Source organism: Gracilinanus agilis, chromosome 5, assembly GCF_016433145.1.
Source record: "Gracilinanus agilis isolate LMUSP501 chromosome 5, AgileGrace, whole genome shotgun sequence".
Taxonomy (NCBI): domain Eukaryota; kingdom Metazoa; phylum Chordata; class Mammalia; order Didelphimorphia; family Didelphidae; genus Gracilinanus; species Gracilinanus agilis.
In genome coordinates, this window is record NC_058134.1 from 99960836 (window position 1) to 99979806 (window position 18971).

The 18971-nt window shown below is 34.5% G+C and overlaps 1 protein-coding gene across 1 annotated transcript in view; it reads left to right on the forward strand.

The window, feature by feature from the left end:
- The window catches only part of EZH2 (enhancer of zeste 2 polycomb repressive complex 2 subunit), a 113828-nt gene that overhangs the window by 45465 nt on the left and 49392 nt on the right, over positions 1-18971 (forward strand). Inside the window, exons 4-5 of the mRNA XM_044678381.1 lie at positions 4249-4372; positions 8153-8281. Coding sequence (XP_044534316.1) covers positions 4256-4372; positions 8153-8281 — 246 coding nt within the window. The 5' untranslated portion in view covers positions 4249-4255. The remainder of the gene's footprint in view (positions 1-4248; positions 4373-8152; positions 8282-18971) is intronic.

Consider the following 18971-nt stretch of genomic DNA (forward strand, 5'->3'; position numbering starts at 1 on the left):
AAAATGACAATTGGTTTAAAGTGTCTTAGATCCTTAGATCACCCAACAATTTTATTGGGAAGTAATACAGATGGGCATTTAAAATGAAAACCAATGCTGATCTATTTTGCTCAAAATTCTAGCTCTTTCAGAAACTACTAACCATTTAATGCTGCCAGTTCTTTGATGGTCAAATCACAAAGTTTTGGTAACTACAGCAGTTTTTTGAAGACTAGTTTTCAAGTTATTTTAGCTCAGTGATTACAAAATATTACAGGGACAAAAATCTTACAGTTGGAGCATTACTGATTTTAGCTAATGCTTTGTTCATCCAGCTACACTTGGTTCATAATGTGAGAATGTGAGCAAGTGAATTTGCTGAGATGTGGATAAAGCTTTCTGTATCTTCTGGCATATGTATTCTTCCCTGGGTGTTATCTATGAGGACTGGGATGGAAGCATGAATGGTGGACTATGAGTAGGGAGGGTGGGGGGAAAGGACTACTGATATTTCCAGGGTCCTGCAGTTGGTGAGTAGTTATTGCTGGTGATGATGAGGAAGATGAGACTCTTCTCTACAGTGATTTCTCCCATCTGTGAAAGGGGACTGGTCTAAAAACAGGTCTAATGGTTTAAAAAGACACTAATATTGCCACAGCTTTTGGGTTTAGGGTACTGTGCTGTTTCCATCAGAATTTAAAAGGAAATAATAGTCGTTGGTTTGACTTTTGTGACACAAGCGGCCTCCTGTATATCTCCCTTGTTACCCATCACTTAGATTTGATCTTAAATCATTACCAGATTAGAGGAAATTATAAGAAATCCAATGATTTTGTATTCTTACTTGTCAGAGGTACAATTGAATAGCTATGTTTGAGAGTATGAAGTATCTTATGAATACTGCTTCCTTCCATCTCTAGGGATTCTCCCAAATCTCTCATGAGTGTTCTGCTCAACAGTATTACCAAAGTTTTTTCTTGCTTGGTCCCAGATTTAAAAGTGCATTTTGGGATTTAAAAGGGAATAATTAAATCACTATCACTGTCTTCTCATCAGAAAGCAAACTGAACCCAAATTTGAAGAGCCTTTTTTAAGCTTCTTCAGTGACTAGAACCATTTAAAAAAAAAAAAAAAGGTATTTTATCCTGAAAGAATTTGTTAATCAGGATGTCATATTTAGAGTATTACTTCATTCCTACAAAAGAAAATTAAAAGATAAACTGTATTACAGTTATAGTGCACTTTAAAGTTTGCAAAACTCTTGACATCTATTATCTCATTTGAGCCTAATAATAGCTCCAATGAGTTAGTATCAATATTATTATCCCCATTTTACTGATGAATTAGTTGAGGCTTAGAGAGGTTAAGTTATTTGCCTTGAAACACACACAACTAGTAAACATTGAGAGATAGTATTTTCAAATGTAATGTTCTATTCACTATACTGCCCTGTGTACACTATCATTTGAAACCTTAAATACTGTGAACAATGTCAAATAGTAACTGAATTAGATACTAAATAAGATTAAGGTCAAATTTAATAAAAGCATAAATATCATAGTGTTAATTTTTCTCTGATCCTCTACCTAACCAAAAGAATCTGCTTATTCTCCCTGTACTCTCTCCTCACCTGAAGTTTACTATTTCTTTCATCTTTTTACCAATCACTCATTGCCTGCAACCTCAGCATTATTTTCATTTCTAAATTTTCATTTAACTTTTTAAAACCCTTTCCTTTCGTCTTAGAATCAATACAAACAATTGGTTCCAAAGCAGAAAGGTCACATAGCTAGGAAGTGTCTGAGACCAGATTTGAACCTAGGACCTCCCGTCTCTAGGCCTGTCTCTTAATCCACTGAGCCACCCAGCTGCCCCCTCAGGCTTATTCACTTATTTATTCATTCATTCATTCATTCATTCATTCATTCATTCATTCAGGCTTATTCACTTATTCATTCATTCATTCATTCATTCATTCATTTATTTATTTATTCATTCATTGATTCATTGATTCATTGATTCATTCATTCATTTGTTCATTCATTCATTCATTCATTCATTCATTCATTCATTTATTTATTTATTTGTTCATTCATTCATTCATTCATTCATTCATTCATTCATTCATTCATTCATTTATGGGTTTTTAAGCCCTTACCTTCCATCTTGGAGTCAATACTGTGTATTGGCAGTTAGGGTAGGCAATGGGGGTCAAGTGACTTGCCCAGGATCACACAGCTGGGAAGTGTCCGAGATCAGATTTGAACCCAGGACCTCCCATCTCTAGGCCTGGTTCCCAATCTTCTGAGCTACCCAGCTGCCCCCTCAGGATTATTTTAAGCTTCTCTCATTTACCCTACAAATCTCATCTCTTACCAGATCTTATTATTTCTTTCCCTACAACAATTTCACAAAGTTACCATCCTAATTCTGGCCCTTATCACCTCTTTCCTAGATTCTTCTAATTGGTCTTTTTGACTCTAGGCACTCCCTACTCTAATCCATCCTCCACTCAGTTGCCAGAATGTAGAGATTCTAAAGCTCTTCATGATTTGCTATCTGCCTCCAATTTCAAATATTAAGTCCTTTGTTTGGCATTTCAAGCTCTTCATAGCCTGACCCCTTCCCACTTCTCTGATCTTTTTCCTTTCTATTTCCTTTCCTCTATTCCCTTTTTATGATTCCCTTATATTAACCTACTTGCTCTTCTTCATACATTCCCATCTCCTCTTTGCTGTGGTAAAGACTCTTGAACCTTCAATTCTTAGAATGCTTGGCTTCCTTTTAAAGTTCTGTTCAAATAATATTTCTTCCAGAAGGCCATTCTTGGTCTCTCAGTTGCTATAGCCATCCCCTTTAAGGTTGTCTTCCTTTTCCCTTGTATTTATCTTGTATGTTCTGATTTTACCTATGTTGTTTCCCTCATAGGGATGTTGTTCTTGGAGGGCAGGGACCACTTCTTTTTATTCCCAGGCATTAGCACAGTATTTGGTACATAGAGCAGGCCTTAATAAATGTTTGACTGATTGATAAAAGGAATTAAAAATATATGAGACAGGGGCAGCTGGGTAGCTCAGTGGAGTGAGAGTCAGGCCTAGAGACAGGAGGTCCTAGGTTCAAATTTGGCCTCAGCCACTTCCCAGCTGTGTGACCCTGGGCAAGTCACTTGACCCCCATTGCCCACCCTTACCACTCTTCCACCTATGAGACAATACACCGAAGTACAAGGGTTTAAAAAAAAATATATACATATATATATATATATATGTATATATATATATGAGACATTCCTTGGTGGAAGAATGGTTAAAGGATATGAATAAACAATTCTCAAAAAAGTTTCAAACAGTTAACAACCATGTGAAAGCTTGCTCTAAGTTATTAATAATAAGAGATTGCAAAGCAAAATAACAGTGAGGTTTTACCTCATGCTCAGCAAAGATAATAAAAATTGTCAAAGGGAAAGGGATCTATGATACCAAAAAGGGTTAAGAACTCCTGAAGTGAAGGAATAATACATATGGCAAGGGTTTTTTGAAAGACAAGGACACTAATAAACACTGTTCGGGGAGCTATGACTTGATCCAAATATTTTGGAAAGCAATTTGGAATTGTGTTAAGTGATTAAAATGGATTTTGATGGAAATTGCTTTTAGGTGATATAATGTGCACTATTCCTTCATCTGAGCAAACAAGTTTTGGGAATTGGTAAAAGAAGAAAAGGGAGTTTATTAGATAATGTTTAGTGGAAAAGAGATAAGAACTGTCAGTATAATTTACACTCTAAATAGTAGACTCTACATATATTAAACTTTATTTTCCTATTTTTGTTGCTTGTGGTCTTCCTGCTTCATTTAATTTTTGGTTAATCCCTTTGAAGATTATGATTCTCATTTTATTTCTTATGTGCGTAATAACCAATTCAGCAACCAAATCTTGGATATGCATAAAAGGTTTTTTTTTAATGGTCAAAGCTAGCTTATGGTATTATGCATTTGACTGCTTTATTATTGGTCACATTTTAACAAAATGATTATTTTAGGGCTTTAGATCCTTTGTAAATCCAAAGTTTATTTAAAGTTATAGTTTATGAAATTTTTTTCTGAAATTTGTACAGAATGGGTATATTTTTGCAGATGACAATATAGTTAAACAGCTTTCCCTTTATTATTTTTCATTTGCTTCTTTGAAATAATGTTGAATTAGATATAAATGATCATGTTTAGGTTACATAGATTAGTTATTTTAGTGTGAAACCATTGCTTTTAGGACAATCATGGGCCAGACTGGAAAGAAATCCGAGAAGGGACCAGTTTGTTGGCGAAAGCGTGTAAAATCTGAATACATGAGACTGAGGCAGCTCAAGAGGTTCAGACGAGCTGATGAAGTAAAGGTATGGATTTATCTTTTTTTTTAAACATAATTATTTTGAAGTTAAACACCAAAAAGAACATTTACATATGCACGGCCAAACATAAGAAAGATGTTTGTATATGAAACATTGAACCTTCATTTCATATCACTTAACTTAAAAAAAAAAAAGTAAATAATAGATTCTACATATTACTTTCAAAGCTGTCCTTTGTTTCCTTCTGAACTCCTTTTTTGTGTGTTTAAAAAGTATTTTAGTGACCTTTTTTGGGGGTGGGGTGAGGTGGGGCAGGAGGCATAATTTATTGCTAATCCATCTTTCTCATTTCAAACTACTCCAATGAAAAAATAAGAGGAAGAAAAAAAATTTCTTGTAACAAATAGTGAGTAAATGAAACCACATAGTGGTCACATGTAACATACCTCATGCTAGGTGCTCTGGAGACATCATTGATCAGAATTATCAAGTCACTTTTTAAAATAATATTGTCTTTGTATAAATTGTTCTTGATTCTGCATGTTTCACTTGGGGTCACTTTATATTAACCATTCTCTGAAAATTCTTTTGTTATTGCAGCACAATAGTATTCCATTATATACCATAATTTGTGATGCGATTCCTTAGTTGTTTAAGAGGCGATTTAAAGCACTCCTTAGTTTCTAGTTTTTTCTTTTTTACTTTTTAATAACATCCTTCAGGATGAATAAGTTTGTTTTTCTTTTGGCTGTTCCCTCACCAGTGCTATTCTTCCTTCTAAAAACCCACACCCCCAATTCTCTCGTTTTCCTGTTAAGTTTGATGTCTTTCTGCACCAAACTGTTTATGTGTGTCTAATTCTTTGTTTCAGATGAATAAAATTCATCTGATGCCCATTGTTCCTCCATATTTATATATTTTCATAAATATCAATTGTGAGAAGTTTCATTTCCTTGTTTCTCCTTTCTTCATAAATGTATTGCTTCTTTTATTATTCTCCATTCTCTTTCCCCTCTTAAAACCCTCAAAATAGAACTTTATCCACCACTAGTTCCTCTAAACCTTTTTAAAGACATTAGTTTCTCAAAGATTACTTATTTGTTTCTTCCCCTGTTATTAGAATGCTAGCACCTATCATTATAGAGCCCTTTCCAATTGCCCATGTGAATTTACCTTTTTGATTTTCTGCAAATTTTTGTTTTTGTATTTCAGAATTGCTAGTTGGCTCTGATCTTTTCATGATAAATGTTTGAAAGACCTCTCTTCCATTAAAAGTCCACCTATAGGATTATACTCAGTTTTGTGGGTTAATTTTTTCTTGATTATTAGCCATCCCATATACCTTTTGGAACTTTGCATTCCAAGGTTTCTTGTTTATAATAAGAGTTGCCAGGCTTGGATTGTAATTTCTTGGTACTTGAATTCACTCTTCCTTTTTAAGACTTACAGTATTTTTTCTTGGTGAAAGCTTGGGATTTTGTCTGTGACACTGATGAGACTTTTGGATTTCCTTTCAGAAGTAATAAAATTATTTCTAGCTTCAGTTTGCTCTTTTTTAAAAAAAAAATAGATGTGGACAGTTTTCATTTATGATTTCTTGGAATAGTGTCCATTAAAAAAAATCATACTTTTCAGCAAGTTCAGTGATTCTTAAATTACTTCTTCTTGTCCTGTTTACATATTCTTAGTTTTTGATATCTGTTAATCATTTTTTTCCTCCAAATCTTTTGATTTTGTTCTAGTATTTCTGTCTCATTGAATCATTGATTTCTGTTTGGTTTATTTGAGTTTTCAGGGAGTTCATTTCCTTGATAAGGTTTATAAATTATTCTTCCATGTCCTCCTCAAGTCCTATGTGGTCCTATTATATTTTCCTTTACAACTTACTATCCCATTTTCCAAAGTTGCTCTTCTAAACCTGTCCGTCACTTCTCTAAATCTCCCATGACTTCCCCACTCTTCACTCTTGCCTCATGTTTTATAGAAAAAATTGAGGCCATTAGTTTTGAACTCCATCGCTCCCCTCTTCATCATTGTGTTTCACTATATGCCTTCTGTTATTAACTCCTCTTTTACCCCTGTCTCACATGAAGTGGCCCTATTCCTTAACTTGACTAACCCCTCTACCTGCATAAATAATCCTGTTCCATTTCCTTTCCTCCAGTAATCTTCAATTTCTCCTGTCTACTGACTTCTTCCTTATTGCCTGCAAACATTAATATCTCTTCTGCTCTCTATAGCTAAATTCTTTGAAAAGGTAATCTACAATAGGTACCTCTGATCTTACTCTCTTCATAACCCCTTACAATTCAGCTTCTGACTTCATCATACTAATTGAAACTGTTCTCTCCAGAATTATCAGTGATCTCTTTCTTAACCCTTATTCCTCACCTTTTTGCAGCTTTTGACACTATTGGTCACTTTCTTCTTCTTACTACTTCTCACTTTTTGAGATGCCACTCTCTTCTGGTTCTCTTACTTTTCTGAGCACTTCTTTGGCTCCTTTACTGAATCCTCATCCATGTGATGCTCTCTAACTTTGTGTGTCCCTCAGGGTTTGTTCTGGACCCTCATCTCCCTCTATACTACTTCACTTGATGATCTCATCTGCCCCGGGGGATTTAATTATCATTTCTATGCTGTTGATTCCTGAATCTACACATCTTGCTCCAGCTTCTGCTGATCTCCAGTCTTGCATCTTTAACTGCCTTTCAGATTTCTTGGGTATAGTGATACTGGTTTCCTTGCTGTTCAGTTCAGGAAACTTCAGTTCTCAACTCTGGATATTTTTTCTGGCTCTGTTGCCTATTCCTAGAATGCTCTCCTTACTCATCTCTACCTTCTGTCTTCCATGGTTTTTTTTTTTTTTTTTAAGTTCTAACTAAAATCCTACTTTCTACAGGAAATCCTTTTCCAACCCCTTTTAATTCTAGTCAGACAACTTAATAGTCAATAAACATTTATTGAATGCCTACTATGTGCCAGTCACTGTACTAAGTGCTAGGGATACCAAAAGAAGCAAAAGATAGTATCTGCTGTCCAGGAGTTTACAGTGGGAGAGTCAACCAGCAAGCAGTCTGTAAAAATAAGCTATGTGTATAGGATAAACAGGAAATGAGAAAGATTCTAGTACCATCTGTTTTTTTAATTATTTCTCCTTTAGATATTTAAATATTTCCTGCTTACATAGTAGGTTCTAATGGCTGGACTTCCAGACGTTTTTCCAAATATATGTAGGATTTCCTTGTGTGTGTGCTTATTGTTTAAAAGGAAATCTTTGCGTCTTAAAGCATAAATTTTACACGTCTAATTTATTTTACACATTTAAAATGTTAACAATTTTGGCTTGGCAGAAATGTTGAAAAGCTTTCATTTGAAATGCTACATTTTTAGCTAAAGTCATCCCATGATAAAGTAAATGTAAATTTTAATCATATAAATAGTGATGATATTTTGGCAATTATATAACCATATTTGAAATAAACAATATCTGTGTGTAATATTTTTATTGTGTAAATAAATATATACTAAGAATTTGCACTTCCCTATTTAAATGTGGGACTTCTTGTTTTTGTTTATTTCTAAAAATCAGTTTGCCTTTCTATATAACAGGGAAAATGTTAGTGAATATTTTTTTCAGAAATGTTCATTTTTTCCTATTCCTCCCCCACTATAAAATACTATCTTATTTTATTTATGTATGTTTATATATAATTTCTAGAAAATTGATTTATTTAGAATTGATACAAAATTCATTGATAATTTAGGAAAATTGCTTGATGACTCACAATTAACAAATTCCCCTATTCCCTCTCTTTTTTAAAGAGTATGTTTAATTCTAATCGGCAGAAGATTCTAGAAAGGACAGAAATCTTAAACCAAGAATGGAAACAGCGAAGGATACAGCCTGTACACATCATGACTTCTGTGAGCTCATTGCGCGGGACCAGGGAGGTTGGTTAACATGACATGTTGTAGTAATTGTCAGCACATTTTGGATATATTAGTGGTAAATTGGTTGGAAACTGTGAGGAAATCATTCACTTTTCAGTATGCACATCTTTTTTTGTTATTGGATTTTTATATGAAATTGTTTATCAACTATTTTAATATTTTAATATTTAATAAGCATTGGCACCATCACTGGATTTCTATTTTATAATGTAATATTTAACATTTATAATAATAAGCAGAATTGATTTAATTAGCATGAATTAGTCTCATGCTAAGAATTCTTGTGTCTTCCCACAATGGCTTAAGGAATGTTTTTGTTACATATTCTTTTAGAAGACTGACGTTCTTCTTTCTCTGTTAGAAGTAAGGACTTTGAATTTGGGCTCCAAAGAATACTGTACTTAACTTTCTAGCTAAAACTCCAGAAAAAGTGAGTGCAAGTAAATTTAAGGTCCAGCAAGTCTTATTTCTGAGTTAGTGAAATATTTTGGATAATAGTTTTTTTTTAATAATTAGACCAGGAATTAGATTTATTAATTTTGTTCAGTATATACTATTGTTTATTTTTTAAAAACAATGGAAGTTTAAGCAATTCACTATCACTTCTAAGAGAAGTAGGATTTCCTTTTTCTAGCTTGGTTGGTTCTAACTCCCAAGAAAAGATAAAGTGATTCCTTCTGCATAATGCATTTTATTGTTCTGACTATATGCTTTTAAATTTCTGGGAATTAAAAAATTTCCATCTTCCTTGTTTCTTTTCCCTCTCACCTATCCTTATACCACTCCCATGCCAAAATAGTAGGGAGAAACTGAAATATGAATGATTCATTTAATTTGTTCTCTTTGAAATATTTTAAACATAATGAATATTCAACTTGGATTATTTATAACTTTCATTTTTGGTGTATTACAATGGAAAGTTTATAAAAATAATTTCATTTTAGATAAAAATGAAACTAAGTGATTGAGCAGTAAAGTGTTCTTTGTCAAAGCAAGATAATTTTTAAAAATTGGGAATAGAAAGGGGGCAGCAGCTGGGTAGCTCAGTGGATTGAGAGCCAGGCTAGAGACAGGAGATCCTAGGTTCAAATCCAGTCTCAGACACTTCCCAGCTGTGTGACCCTGGACAAGTCACTTGACCCCCATTGCCCACCCTTACCACTCTTCCACAAAGGAGCCAATACACAGAAGTTAAGGGTTTTTTTTTTTTAAATTGGGAATAGAAAAAACTAGCATTAATAGTAAACATAACATTTATTATTATTATTTTTTTTACTTCACAGCCTCCATTTTTTAGAAAAGAAGTAAATCCCCAAACTTACTAAAACTTTTTTCCTACAAAGCTTTGAATCAGTCTCATTGAACTGTTTTCACCAGTAGTTCCTGCCTCGTGATGTTTTCTCCCTCTTTTTCAGTGATTTCTATAAACTGTTTACTTGATATCTAAGGTAATATCTCTGCTCTTTCACATTTTTGTTTTGTGATTCTGTATGTATACTGAAGATGGAAGAAACTGATGAAATAGTCAAAGGCTGCCTTGTGCCAAAACTTTACCAATATTAAAAGAGGAACATGCTTGGCAGAATGTCAGACATTGCATTTCTGAACCAACACTCAAAAATGTTTTTATTCACCAGAATTTGAAAGGACCTTTCTAACATTGTTGTTAATTATAATTATTAATATATAATTAAATTTATAATAATTATAGAATTAATTTAATTAATGAGAAAATTAAGTGCTGCTTCGTAGCATTGCAGTGCTTTCCTTATATGTAAGCCTTTCATGTTAGATCCAAGAGATTGAGAGTACTCCAGAAGTTGACGCTAAAATCATTCCTCTTTCTTAATAATTTTCAATTTGCCTTCTCCGCTTTGCAAAGATTAGTTAACTTTATTTGACCATTTGGTAAGTAATGTCTGGGGAAAACAATCATCTGATTCATGTAAAATGATTTGACAAAGATAATGACTTTAGAATTCTTAATGTTCTTCTTTTGTATCCAGAAGGTATGCTTACCAAAATATCCTTTTGGATACTTGGAGATCATTGGCTGCTGCTTTTAAAAAAATTCCTTTTTATGAATTTGACACATTAAGGAACATTAATATTTCCCTATAAAAGGAAAAAGAAGACTGCATACAGAGCAGAAGTGTGCTTTCAATATATTTTCACAGTAAAAAATGTGTCATCATCTTCTTAAGAGTATATTTCAAATTTGGACACACCCTCCCCACACCCCCCAAATATGGCATTGCTTTTCTGTGGCACTTTCTGAATGTCTTTTTGCTTGCTTCAGCATATTTAAAAAAAAAAAAAAAAGGTTGATTGAGGGAGGGCCATCTAATAGAATGCTTTTCTTGCTATAGTGAAGTGCCTAATTGAGATTAGATAGCATAAAATAATCAGCACTGGATATCCTCAAGTTCTGTTCACAGCACATGAGTTGGAATGAAGGAGACAGATGGTGTTAGAGTTTGGCAAAATGGGATCTGCTTTAGGACCATGGGGAAAGGAAGATTCAGAAGCAAAGCAGCTAAGTAGTGCAGTAGATAGTATCAGACCTGGAGTCAGGAAGACCTGACTTAAAATGTAGTCTCAAATATGTATTAGGCTCATGATCCTGGGCAAGTCACCCAAACCTGTTTGCCTTAGTTTCATCATCTGTCAAATGGGTTGGAGAGGGAAATGATACTTTTAATATCTTTGTCAGAAAAATCCAAAATGGGTTCATGAAGAGTTGGATATGACTAAAAATGATTAACCAAAAAAAAAAAAATCAAGAGGAGAAGATATAGTATTGAATTGGTTTACTAAGGAGTTGAGTCAAAGAGAAGTTTAGCCAGAGCAAGGGTGTTGGCTTGGGAATGAATAGAGGAGCAGAAGGAACAGAGGTCATAATGACTTGTAAAGAGCAGTGTTAAAGGTCATAAGAGAATACATAGAATCATGGAGAAAAATAGAATGGCAAATTATTATGGTTATCTACAGGAATTTTAGAGTTTATGAACCTTGAAGTAGAACATGTTCTATAAAGGGTATGACCATCTGTAATTTTGGTATAGTGGAGGAGTAGCTCATAGTTCCTTAAATAAATCAAGTAACAGGGAAGTTAGGGTATTTGAGGGAATATAAGTATGCATGTCAAAATTCTCTAGTACTAGGACAAGATATGAGTAGGGGGAGAGAATGTGAACTAGGTTCTGAACTCAGTTGAGGAAAAACCCTGTTTTGTGGCTAAAAATGTAACAGTGGAAGGGCCTGGATTTGGTGAAGTTTGGGTATCAGTGAGCTTCAAAGGAGAAGTTGCTCAATAAAAGTAGAGGAGGGAGAGGAGAGTCTGAGAGTGGCAATGGGGAAGAAGCAATATTTCAACTCCCTCACTGTGAACATTGAGATCCATTCTAAGTATATAACAAGTACTGAAGCTGATGGCAAGCAGAACATTATCAGGACAGAGCCTAGGTCTCAGTGAGGGCTAGAGGATGGAAGAGTGAGAAAGGGAGTTTGTTAATTATGGATAGACATTCCAAGTGGCATAATTAAAGCAGTCATCAGGGAGCAAAGGAATAACCAGTTGGACATAGGAACTGGGTTTGTACATTGCTAACTGAGATTTCAGAATCACTGGGATGGGCGGATGCTAACAACCATTGAGGAATGAATTCAGGAAGAGAGATTCATTGAGAGAGGCATGCAGTAGGCTATTGAAGGATATCCCTTGAGGTCCAGTCTTAGGCAAGTTAACTATCCAATTATAGATTTAGAGCTGGGAGGGACCTGAGTGGCCATCTTGTTTAATCTCCACATTTTATAGCTGAGGAAACTGATTTGCCTAAGATCCTATAGGCAGTACAAATCAGAAGTGAAATTTGAAACCAGATTTTTCAGTTAGATTTTGACTTCTGAGACCTCAGGAGGCCTATTGCAGAGCAGACAGGAGTAGTTAGACATATGGAAACCTGGTCAGGAGGTGGGGGAGGTGGTAGTGTGATGGATATTGTCTACTTTGGAGAAAGCTAGAAGCCTTGTGGCAGCAGTAGGTGCAAGAATTCTTGTCTTCCCACCTGAGACTTTGTGCCCTCAAGATCACATTCACATGCCATAATTTATTCAGCTATCTTCCCAATTGATGTGTACCTACTTTGTTTCCTGTTCTTGATGGCAATAAAAAAATGCCTTTTCTCTTGTCTTTTTCTCTGTGCACACATATCTCTATAGATACATATTTATGTAATTAGGTATATTTATATGTATATAGTTGTATTGGTTTAATTTTTTAAACCAAAAAACATAATCAGATTAACATAGAACATTACTCTATATAGTGATATTAACTTTTTAAAGTAACACCTTTGATAACAGGACAACTTTAGTTTACAATAATAAGGACATACACATAAAGACAAGTTGACAGTATTGTTTTGACAGTAAAAGAGTACTAGTTTAAAAAACAACAACAACCCTTACCTTCCATCTTAGAATCAATACTGTGCAATGGTTCTGAAGCAGAAGAGTGGTAAGGGCTAGGCAATGGACTTGCCCAGGATCACACAGCTAGGAAGTGTCTGGGGTCAAATTTGAATCCAGGATTCCTATCTCTCTAGACCTGATTCTTGAGCCACTTAGCTACCGCTGGACTATTTATCCTTGATACAAAACTTTTGGAAACTTTGCTTGGAAAACTATGGCTTCTTAAAATATGGATGGTTTATTGCCATTTTACTAGAAATTTGTTTGGCAATAGACCAACATTGTAGGGTAAAAATCTATGCTATTTTGATATGTGGAGTCAGGTTTCCTGGTTTCCACTTGGAGAATACATTCTTATAATCTTGAAGTGATTTAATTTCTGCCTACATTTCATCATTAGAGGTTCTCAGAGCTTTGAAAATTCTATGAAGTTGATCAGTTGCTCAATCTCCGTAGAAAAAGTAGCTTCTTGGTTGCAATTCTGCAAATATTGTGCTGTACTCCAAGTGTCTACTGGAGTAGAATTTCTGTCGGATCCTAATATACTTCCTGGGATCTGTACTACAGTATTATGTTATGTAGATATACCTTTATAGGTATTCTAAAGGTCCATGCAAGTCCATGGTGAGCTTATATACTTCTTTGCAATCTATTAACTGATTTTGAGGTTTCAAATATTTATGAAGGATTCTTTTTGAGGAACAAAGGACATTGCCTCATAAGATTTGGTACAAATAACAAATCCTTATTGACCAGGATGGGTGGGATCCATATCATAAAAAAGTGAGCTGTTATACCCTATAATCTTGTATTAGTCTATCTTGGATGTTAATAAGATGTTGAAGTTCTTTGGTCAGAGAAATTTTTGGAATCTTAAGTCATTGGAACCCTTCTCTCAATCTCTTAATTTTCTTCATAGCTACTCCCTTATCTGTTGTTTTGTGTTGACCTGAACATATAACACCATAGTTAAATAGTTTTCTCTCTTTTATAGTCTTCCAGAATTTTCTGAAGACTGAGCAGGATTATACAGAGAGGGCAGTGGCAGTTGTGTCCTTTATTGGAGCTGGTATTACTTTATATATTTTTGTATATTTAGAACTTTTTCTTCTTTGATCTCTTTGGAAGATATGCTTAGATGTCTACTGCTATCATAATTTTTTTGTAGATCCTTTTGCTTTAAACAGTATTTTACCCCATCAAGTTTTATTATGTATTTTAATTGCAAAATTTTGTTTTTTATATCCTGTCTTGTTTTGTTGAACATAGAAGCTTTTACGTATTATTTTCCCCTTCTTAGATCTTTTGGAGATTGTCCAACTTGATATTTTTGTTAAGAAGCATCTTTAGTTGATGTAATACCCACTTTATTATAGCAGTATATGGACTTCGTTATGATTTTTAATACTGCTTTCATGTCAGCTTCTTTTTTAATCATTAAAGCAAATACTGCCCTGGATATTCTTTAGAATTTCATATATCTTTTTCTTGGCATGTTTTGCAGTGATCCTCTTTTGTTTAAATGTATTTTTTTTGTGAAAAATTGAGATTATATTTATCAAAATTTAATCTTTTCTCTCATTTTACCTTTCATCTCTAAGGTAGTCTTACAGATGGAGGGCAAAATGAATGGGAGCAAAGTGGGGACAATTCAGTTTTCACTAGAAATAAAATGATTTCTAAGAACCCATTAAACTCTAAAGTAATGATCCTGTGGTTGTTTATTTCTTAGAAAGACAATATTACTAATTCTTGGTCAAGTTTTAAAATAAATTTGCTTCAAATTAAAACAGTCCACTGGGTTTCAAACTGATAGGAAAGATTTAGTAATTGAAAAAATCTTCCTGCCATTATGGAGTTTTAACTATTTAGAGTGGAATTCCACATTACTATATAGTTCCTGCAAGAGTTTGGTTATTTTCTTTAGGTGTCCTCATGTTTACAAGTGAAGCCAAATGAAGATTTACATATACACATAACTTGACTGGTCAGATCCCTTGTAACGATGCTGATATTACAAAGTAGTAGCCTAAGAAGATTTTGCTGAAAAGAGAAAAAGGGAAATGTAGTTTAATAGCTACCTTTCTTAGAAACTCTAAAAAATAAGATTGTAAGATCATAGATTTAGTATTGGAAGAGATGAAAAAATTAATGAAGAACTGTATGATTAGAAAGGAAGGTGGACTGATCATGTATTAAGAACGAGAGGCAGAAAGCATAGAAAAGACCTGGGTGGTGCATTTGGTACCATTGAGAGACAAGATGAACAAGACCAGCATAGTTAGGAACTGAATAAGCAGATATTGTAATCTAAGTAGTGAAAGGGTAGGCTTATAGATATTTCTTACCAAAATTTTTCATTTTTTATTGATCTTTCCCTCCTTTCCAGGTCTGGGATGGTGCCTGGCTTAATTCTCTATCCCTTTCTTCCCATCTCTAGAGGTGTGAGTGTCAGATACTATTTTTGCCTACTTTGGGGCTTACAGTGATTTAAAAGTTCTTAATTGGGGCAGCTGGGTAGCTCAGTGGATTGAGAGTCAGGCCTAGAGACGGGAGGTCCTAGGTTCAAATTTGGCCTCAGACACTTCCCAGCTGTGTGACCCTGGACAAGTCACTTGACCCCCATTGCCCACCCTTACCACTCTTCCACCAAGGAGCCAATACACAGAAGTTAAGGGTTTAAAAAAAAAAGTTCTTAATTTAGCATTTTTTTATAGAAGCTACACTGCTTGATAAAGTAGACCTTTTGTACTTTCTTACAGATAGTCACTTCTTTAGACAGTCAACAAAAGGGTATTTTCTATGTGAACTTGGCATTTCATTCTATGTTATTTTTAATGGTGGGTCTTATTTAACATCGTCTTCATTTTTAACTACATTGCTCCATATGAGCTTTCTCTGGTGAGAAATAAAGAGTTGGGCAACCAACTAATTCTTCATTTGTGCTTGACACAGTATTTGATATTTCACTCTTATTTTGCCTACCTCTAATGGAGAATGGAGGGAGGTACAATAGGATGGTTTGTATTCAAATCCAGTGTTTTCCCTCCTAGTTCAAGGTTTATATAGTATAGATTTATTAAATGATTACTAAATCTAATTGTTTGGGGAATTTCCCATAGATTTCAGGTGCAAGCCTTCCTTAACTTCCCTAAATTTGATGTGTTTAATTTTTATAATATTTTAAAAATGCTTAATGCAAATCAGATTTTTAAAATTCAGGCTCATTTTTTTCTGAACAATTGAAGAAATTTCTTTCCATGCAAGAATGCATTAGTATGGAAAAGCAGTCTTGGCATCATTCTTAGTCTCTCCTCCCATGTCAGATCAGTTGCCACATCTTTTTCCAGTTCTTTCACCATTTGTCTTTTGTATCTAATTCCCTTCTCTACTCACACAGCTACTTCCATAATTCTGGCTCTACCTAAAGTCTATCTCTTCTTCGTTCAGCTAACAAAATGACATTCCCAAGGCACAGGTCTGTCCATGTTGCTCCCCTAGTCAGTAAAGTTTAGAGGTTCTCTCATCTCTAGAATCAGATCCAAACTGTGCTGGTATGTAAAGACCTTCACAACCTGGTTCTAGTCTGTCTTTTGTGGATTTTAAAATTAATATACAAGAACTAAATATTATATTTTATAAATTTTTATTAATAATAAATAAAGAGAACTAACTATTCAGCCCACTTGTGAGAGCAAAAGAGAAAGAGAGAGGAGCTACAGAACAAGGTGACCACACAAACGAGGAGGCGCGGGAGAGAAATACTAAGGGACTTATGGGGGATGAAGTCGAAGGTTCAAAATCTCCATTTATACACTTTCAAGGTTTATTTTCTAACAATATTAATAATAGCTAACATTCATATGATATGTGCCATGTGCCAGACACTATGCTAATTCACTTTACAATTAGTTCCTTATTTGATCCTTACAACAATACTGAGAGGTAGGGATTAAATTATTATCTTCATTTTATGAATAAGGAAATTGAGGCAGATAAGTTAAACAGGCCCAGCACTCAGTCCACTGTGCTACCTACTTTCCTCTTTTTTACTGTGGTTTACGACTAGTTGGCTGCCTTGTTGCTCCTCAAACATTTCATCTTCTGTCTATGCTTTTGCACAATTGTCCATCATGCCTGAAATGCACTGTCTCCTTATCTTTACCTTTTAGAATCCCTTTTGTAGCTTAGTTGTTTTCAGTCAGGTTTAGCTCTCCGTGACTTCATTTGAGGTTTTCTTGGCAAAGATACTTGAGTGGTTTGCCATTTCTTTCTCCAGCTCATTTTATAAATGAGGAAACTGAAGCAGACAGGATTGAATGATTTTCCCAGGTTCACACAGTAAGTGTCTGAGGTTGGATTTGAACTCAAGCGTCCTACTCCCTAGTGTGGCAGTATATCCACTGTGCTACCTAGCTGCCCTTTTGTATCCATGGTTTTCTTTTGAAAATTAGTTCATAGCACCTCCTACATGAGGCCTTTTGCAGTTCTCCCAGTTGTCTTTTCCACCATGTGTGTCCTACCCCCAACCACAATTTCTATGTATATATGTATTATTGTGTTGTCTTCCTCAATGGGATGTCAGTTTTCTGTTTTTGATACCTAGTACATTGTAGGTTCTTAAATGCTTGCTGATTAATTGATGGGAAATCATATCAGTTTGATGGGCCATAAAAACATAGTTAAATGCTGAAAACACCTTTGATAAAATGTAACTTTTATGTTTAACACATCAGGAAACATAGGACTGGAAAGATTTTTCTTTAACATAATAAAATAATAGCATTGATTTGAAACGAAGATCTAGTATTATCGCTTATGAAAAAAACAGGAGATATTCTCAGTAAAGGAGGGCTACTGCCAGCCACAGTTATTTGTTTATATGGTTTTAGAAGTGCTATATTTTATTGCCTTAGCAATAAATTAAGGAATCAACATTAGGAAAACTAAAAAGCTCTTTGCAGGTGTTATTATGGAATATTTAAAAAATTTGAGAAAATCAGCAAAAATTGAAGTAATAAATTACTTCAAACAGAATGCCCACACAAAGTATTAGCATTTTAATCAATAACAAATGGAGAAACTGATACATAAATGCTATTTATACTGACAAATGGCATAAGTTATTTGAGCATTAATCCAGCATAATTATTGGCAAAGTCCACATAGAAACAATTTAAAACAATCTTAAAAAACTTTTTTTTTTCTTTAGAATTGATACTAAGTATCAGTTCCAGGGTAGAAGAGCAGTAAGGGATAGGCAATTGAGGTTAAGTGATTTGCCTAGATGGGGCAGCTATATAGCTCAAGATATAGAAGAAATGGATATGGAAGAAAGCCAGGCCTGGAGCTTGGGAGCTCTTAGGCTTTGTGGCCCTAGACACTTTCTAGCTGTGTGAACCTGGGCAAGTCACTTAACCTCCATTTCCTAGCCCTTACTGCTCTTCTGCTTTGGAATCAATGCCTATTATTGAGTCTAAGACAGAAATAAGGCTTAAAGAAAATTGACTTGCCCATGGTCACATGGAAGTTTATGAGGCCAGATTTGAATGTAGAACCGCCTGTCTCTAGGCCTGGGTCTCTATCCACTGAGCCTGCCCTGTGTAAAACAATTTTAACAGGAAAGAAGAATCAAATAATTGGAGAGCTCTCAATTGTCTAGGTTGAAGTAATATTAAAAATAATACTAAATATAATACTATTGTTAATGCATTACTAAAGAAAGTACCAATAGATAACTTCACTGAATTAGATAAAGAGATACATTTATATGGAAAAAATATTGGAGAATTCTGAAAAAAATAAAATGTGAAACTGCCATGTTTATAATACAAAGTGATAATTATCAACCCCATCTGGCATTAGATAAAAGAAAAAGGAGATTAATGGAACAGCATGAGTCCAGAATTAAAATCAAAGACACCAAACAGGTAAGTGTTTAATAAAGCCAAGGCTTAAAACATTGGGAAAATGACATTATTCAATAAATACTGTTGGAAAAATTGGATGGTATTTTGAAAGTATATTAAAAACCTCCTTTTAGGAGGCACTTAGGTGGCTCAGTAGATTGAGAGCCAGGCCTAGAGATGGTAGGGCTTGTGTTGTAAATCTGACCTTAGACATTTCCTACCTATGGCCCTGGGAAAGTCACTTAACCCCCATTGCCTTCTGCCAGTATTGATTCTAAGATGGAATGTAAGGGTTTTAAAAAAACAAA